The following is a 7,012-nucleotide window of genomic DNA, read 5'->3' as shown; positions in this document are numbered from 1 at the left end:
GTATAATAAAAAGTTAAAAATTATAATTTATATGGTTGTGACGTTTCGAAGGATGGTGGGTTTTAAGAAAATAATTTATAAATTGACGTTATATGCTTCTGTATAATGTATTTGGTTATAAATAATGATTTCAATAGTTTAGTATTTATCTTTTTTTAAATCGAGGGCGGTGGTCTAATAATGGCGCATCTTAGCAATGCACAGTGATATTGGCACTAAAATAAGTTATATTGTCGAGAACTTCTTTTACTCCTTGTACGTTGAAATTTTAATAAAACTATTTTAATTGCCAACATTATAAGCTGCTCTTAAACTGAAAATTTGCATAAGATTTTGCACCAGTAAAAATCCAGGAAAATAAGTTTAAATAATGATTGGATGAAAAAATGAGAATGAATTTACAAGAGTGGCTATTATATCATTATGGGTGAGGGGGTGAAGGGAAAGAGAGAGACAGGGAGCGGAGAAAGAGGCTCCAATTTCACAAAAAAATCCTCCTCTTCATCGTTTATTTGAACGTCTCTTTTAATCTTTGTGCGAGGAGGCTGCTGAACCTCCTTTTCGTTATTCTTTCTGCGCCTCTTGTTGGACTCCATGTGACCACACTCTGAGATCGATTCAGTGTAGGCAGAGGCGTTGAGGGGAAAGTTGAGCAGAGCCTTGGCCCCTCTCATTTTGAAAGCAGCACGGTCATATGCCACAGCGGCGGCCTCTGCAGTGTCGAAAGTTCCAAGCCAAATGCGGGCCCCATGCCTGGCGGAGTCCCTGATTTCTGCAGCATATTTTCCCCAGGGTCTGCGACGCACTCCTCTGTAATGCCGCTCACATGTAACAGAAATCTTAAGCGACGAACTAATTGTCCGTCTCCGTCTATTACTGCATTTCGATTCCTGATCCGTATTGGCAGGCAAATGATCTCCGTGAATGCAATCATCGCCGAGCAAATGTAATGCGATCTGTTGCAGAGCAGAATTATACTCTTCACTCATCATTTTCAGAACAATATTATGTTTACTATGTAGTTGTGCCAGATAGATGGTTGTAACTGGTTATATAGAAGAATAAGAAGAAGGGGATAAGGTAAAGTAGAGAGGGTATTGGTGGTGGAAGAAGCGAGGAAGGAAGAGAATAAAAATATAAAAATGAAATGTTGACCGTCGTGGAAGGTGAACTGATTTGAACGAGGACCAGCTATCGCGCACGTTCCTTTATAAAAATAGAATACTGCCAAATATTATTTTGCGGAACTTTCGTAGCAATTTCGTATGTCGATTTTGAAAACATTAACGGCGTCACCATGTTAACAACAAAATTATATAAAAGGGACATTTATTGTTTTTAGTATAAAGACATTCAAATTTTAAAGTAATTTTAAATTATATATACAATATATGATAATAATAATAAATAACATGGTTTAATAAAAATATTAAAATTAAAATAAATTTGTGAAATATTTATGGAATAAGATACATAATAAATTAAATCGATTATATTTTGCATAGTTTTTTTTAAAGATAGGTATGGTAGTTTTATTTTCGAACTATTTAAGAATTATTTTTATTTATTCATCAAATTTTATTTAATTTTTTATTAAAATGAAATAGGTCCTTTTAGACATGGCTACATCTTCTATATAGATTTTCTTAAAAATAGTTTTATCTTAAAACTATTTAAGAATTATATTTATATTATATTTTACATTTATGAGATGTCAAGAAGAGTTATTTTATTTACTTAGGAATTGTTTTATTTACTTTATAGCTATTTTATGATTTTTAAGGTTTTTTTTTTTTTTTTTTTTTTCAAAAATATATGTTGTGCTTTAGTTTTTACTATTTTGGTATGTTGTTTCTATAATAGTTTTTCTTAACATGCTAATGCTATTACACCTCCCATTATAATTATGTCTCAACATAATAAATGATGGCTTTTAAAAAATTGAAATAAATATTAAATATTAATCATAAGAATTTGCTAAGACTAAACTATTATGTAGAAGCACAAAAAACTTCTGTGAAGGTAGAGAAGACCTCATTCGATTTTAAAGATAATGTTAAAATGCATTTCCAAATCTAACTGTCTATGCTTTTCTATATCTGTAACCACAATTCCTTCTATCACTTTTATAATTTTTTTCAAACATATTTGTAATATTAATACTAAATAAAGATAGCAATGCAGCTTATGAAAGATACTAGTTTCCAAATTCTTGTGAGGAGAATATTCATAAATAAGCAACCTTTCATCTCCCTTGATACAACATCCCTATCATATCTATTTGCATTAATTGATATAAGATCCTTTAAGAACCTATGTTTTTATCCTTAATTCTTTTATTTGGCCCATTTACAAATTGTTTCCCTACATTTTGGTGAGATTTTAACTTTCAAGATTATTCTACAAGATTGATTTTTTTAGTTTAACTATAGTTGAACAACTTGTCATTATCTAAATATTTATTGTTTCTCAAGCTAGTATTTTGAGTTTTACATGTCTAAGAAGCTCCTAGATAAGACCTTTAGGTACACTTTATTGGATAAACTTAATATTTCCACTATGAATCTTATCTCTCCCCTCTTCCTCATATAGTGGTCACATGTTATATTTTAATGAGAAAGAATGATATTATAATCATGATTCATTTACTGAAATTATTGAGAATGAAAAAAGACATAAGATGGTTAATAAATTGGAATCCTTACAAAACCAATTAGCAACCATAGATTATGATATGTGCATTTCATTTTTCTATGATTAATATTTTCTAATATACTTAAATAAAATATTGCTTGAACATAATCAAGACCAAGTGATTTTTTTTTAAAGATACCTTATACCAACTCTTGAATTACATCCATCTTACCCATAGTTTGTAGATGAATTCTCAACCAATTTCACAATCCTTAAAGGTATTATAAATCATATGCTTTCCTATATTTTTTTTATGATACCACCCATTTATGTATTCCATACTCATTCTTCACCCACCCTTCATTTTGTTCAACCTTTATCATATTTGTAGCTACTTCTAGTTGTATAAGCCTTATGTCTCAACCCATTTACACTCAACTCTATTTTTGGATATACATACCCCATTTTATCGTATTTGTCTATTCATGGGTGGATGCAAACATATGAGTGCAAAATTTGAGGAAGCATATCGACACCAAATATTTTTGGTGGAACTAGACACCTAGTTTCACCATATTAGATATTTATTTCATGTCTCTTTGTACCAGATTAGAAATAATATTTTTTAAGTGAATAACTCCTTTTTGAGTAAAAATCTTATTTGAATTCCAATTGTAGGATGAGAAAGAACCATACATTAAGTTACATTTCATTTGAAAAATTTCTTCATTCCCAACTTGGCGAACATATATTAAGAAAGAGATGTTACTATTAGAGTGGTAAGCCTTCGTACCTTTCACATTTATTACATTATTTGTTTCTATGTTATATCGACGCACGAGTCGGGTAAGCTGGTTGACTTGGTAGTGCTTACTCAATGGTTGGTTCATGGCATAAGATTTTTACAATTACAATTCACTATAATTGTTTTACTCACTTTTATATTGAATTACATATCAAGCATAAATCATGTGAAAATAATCATAGCATGGCGGTCAACACATCCTTGTCATACAAAAAATGATACACTCAATCACATAGAAGAATTGCTAAAGAAGTTTCATTTCTCATTTTAACATAATAATGCTCATAAGAAAACATCACCAATCACATAGAAAACACTCAATCTTTGTTAAAAATGTAGTTTCTATATTCTCTACATGGTGTGTGCAATGGTTTCAATCATATCCATTCTTTACCAAATGGCTAGACTCCTCTCCTTGACCATGTTCCCATCTTCAATTGATCCTACATCCACTTAAACTCATTTGCATGTTTATAGGCCAGCCCACCAAATCCAAATCAATACATTTACATGGTAATGGAAAAAATTTAACTAATTTAATATCTAAAATATGTTTATCTCATTATTTTGTTCAAGAAAAAATTGGGAGACAACACTCTCACTTGCAATAATGTCATTTTAATGAATGTAAGAAACACATCAACATCCTAATTCTTGGTTTTAATGTTGTTGAGTGGATCCATATTGAAGGGAAGAAAATTAGGTTGCTAATTTTCTGGATAAATCAATTTCAAGTTGGAATAGTATCATGCTTGATGTTAATAATAATCAGGATTTCCCTATATGGGATTTGGAGAGAGTCTTCACTATGTTTGTTAATGTTGACTGCAATGCCTCTTTGGATTCTTGATTCATGTCTATTTCGTGGTGCACTTTCTTACCAACTTTGTTATTCTTTTTTTTTATTGACTTTCTGTTTGGTCCATTATTTTTAAGCATAAAGAAAAACATTACTTTTGATACTCACCTCGTGAATAATCTTCAAGGTAAGAAAGGATTATACCTTGTCCATGGCATTTGGAGGGTTCCTCATCTTGTGTTGATTGTCTATCTTTAGTTCATCTACATTTTAACGAGTCTTTGGAATTGGTGAGTTAAGATTTATTTTAGATTGCTAGATAAACTAAGTCCCTAAACCTAAATTTCATGATAACTACTTTAAAATGTCAGGAACATTTGAAAGGAAAAATTAAAACATCAATAATGTGAAAATAAACCTCCCTTACAACTTATATCAAACCCATTGAATTATGTTTTAATACAAGTTTTTAAATAGAATTAATAAATTATAAGCTATTTATCATTCAAACTTCAATAACAAATTACTCGAATTTTTTTAAAAAAATATTAGTAATGAATTTCGTTAGAATCACATTTGTTTTAATAAAATAAATTATTTATTTATTATCTGTGTAACTAGATATTTGATATATCTAATCTTAGACCATTCTTTTTAAAATCTGTTTATTCAACTTGATACACATAAAATATAAAAGTACTTATTAAATTATCAATATATATTACAACAAATAAATTTTTTCCCATAAAAAACTAATTAAAACTAAAATTTTGATTAATTCGTTTGGTTCAAATTACGTTTGAATACAAATTTTACTGTTCTAAATTTGTTATATTTGATAAGCAAACATATTGATTTGAAAAATTCTTCTTCCCCAACTTGGCTACCTAACATATAAAATATAAACATAAATTTCATCTATGATTTGCACACATCAAACCGTTTGTAAGGTGACGTGGAAGTTTTGTCGAGAGGTCTAAATTAATTCCACACATGTAGAATTGAAAAATTCTTCTTTCCAACTTGGCTACCGTACTCTTACGCTCACGTCATCATTATTTCCGAGATTGGAATGTGTCAACCCCCCAAGTCAAACATTAATACCAGTCAGACCACCGAATTTGGTCATCAATCGCTTGCAGCCGTCTCATATATTATTTAAATATTTTTCAAGTTTTATTTTGCCAAGTAACTTATCTTAAATGAAACGTTGTACAAATTATTTCTCGCATAAATTGTTTACATATGTCTCTCTTTCCTTTCACACTATCGGACGCGTTTATTCTGGTTTCAAAACGGCATTCTGGCTTCAAAACGGTACTATGGATTGACTAACACTCATGTTGGTCGCGCATTTTACACCGTCGATTTTACAATAAACGGCTGCGATTGACTAACACGTCGCTATCACATTGTACGAAAGGTCTTTTTTGGAACCGGAATAGCTTCGGCTCACACCATCGCCCATAACGATATAATTGCTACTCTTACAAATTCATTCATTTATTTTTTCATTACAATTTTGAAAGCATACTTATTTATGAAGATATCTAAGAATGTCACAATTGAGAATTTGAATGAATTCATAGTTATTTTTTAATTTAATTAAAAATTTGTGCAAATAAAAACATACTTTTATTTTTTCATATTTAGAATTGAATCTTGTTAGAGAGTTGAATATCTTATTGAAGTTATAGGAATTTATCCATCTTTTGTTTGGATGAAAAGGTTGTATGGTGAAAAAGGGCGAGAATCTTTGTATAAATTTTACTTGTAATAATTTTAACTTCTATTAAATTTCTTAACAAATTTTTTGTATGAGTCATATATTTGTTGTTAGGTTGTACACATCCTTAAACCTACATTTCATCAAGTCTTAGTCTTGTTTTTAGGTTGGTAGTTAAGTTCTTTTTAATGTTGAATATGTAAAGGGATTTAAGTTAGTCTAGATTCCAATATCATATTGAAATTAGGTTGGTTTTTCAATTGTAGGAATAAAAGAAAAATATTTTGTGTGGGTTCATTATGTGACATTACATTTGGATCCTAAATAGAATGAAAAATTAGTCACATTCATTGCTATACCATTTCAAATAATATTGGTTATCATTACATATGTTGTAAAATAATAATAATAATAAATTCAAATGTGTCATAATGTTGAAGAAGGCACAAGGTACTTGAATTGTTTGTCAAAGTTCCTCAAAGAGAGAGAGAACATATCATGTAAGTCTTTTTTTTGTCTGGTTTCAAGAATGCGTAACCCTATATAAGACTTTGTATTCTTAAACATTAAATTTCCACAATCCATGAGATATTGGTCAGCTATTTCCAAAATCGATTGTGTAATTTTTTTTGCATCAACGTTTTAGATCACACTCAATGATCCATCATCAGGATGAGACAAGTTAGAGAGAGCTCTCTCTAACTTGTCTCATCTCGATGATGGATCATCGCTCTCTAACTTGTCTCATCCTGATGATGGATCATCGAGTGTGATCTGAAATGTTGATGCAAAAAAAATTACACAATTGATTCTGGAAATAGTTGATGCTCTCTAACTTGTCTCATCCTGATGATGGATCATGGAGTGTGATCTAAAACATTGATGCAAAAAAAATTACACAATCAATTTCGGAAATAGTTGAGCAAGACTTTGTATTATCTAGTTTCAATTTTGAACATGATGGATCCAATCCAGCTAAGCCTCCTTTTTTTTCCTCCATGTTCAAAATTGTGTTAAAATCCCTAACCACAATCCAAGGGACAAGGGG

General features: G+C 30.1%; 1 protein-coding gene across 1 annotated transcript; it reads right to left on the bottom strand.

Moving 5' to 3' along the window:
* Window positions 1-367: 367 nt before the first annotated feature.
* LOC131856169 (ethylene-responsive transcription factor ERF104-like) lies at window positions 368-1,001 on the bottom strand. The gene has a single exon (XM_059207601.1). The coding sequence runs from the start codon at window positions 990-992 to the stop codon at window positions 414-416; it is 579 nt and encodes a 192-aa protein (XP_059063584.1). The 5' UTR covers window positions 993-1,001; the 3' UTR covers window positions 368-413.
* Between the last annotated feature and the right edge of the window lie 6,011 nt (window positions 1,002-7,012).

The sequence above is a fragment of the Cryptomeria japonica genome, chromosome 6 (assembly GCF_030272615.1).
Source record: "Cryptomeria japonica chromosome 6, Sugi_1.0, whole genome shotgun sequence".
Taxonomy (NCBI): domain Eukaryota; kingdom Viridiplantae; phylum Streptophyta; class Pinopsida; order Cupressales; family Cupressaceae; genus Cryptomeria; species Cryptomeria japonica.
This window is presented reverse-complemented; position numbering and strand designations above follow the sequence as displayed.

Excerpts from the sequence above, each read along its gene's own strand:
- LOC131856169 (XM_059207601.1), bottom strand. The coding sequence starts at position 992 with ATGATGAGTGAAGAGTATAATTCTGCTCTGCAACAGATCGCATTACAT.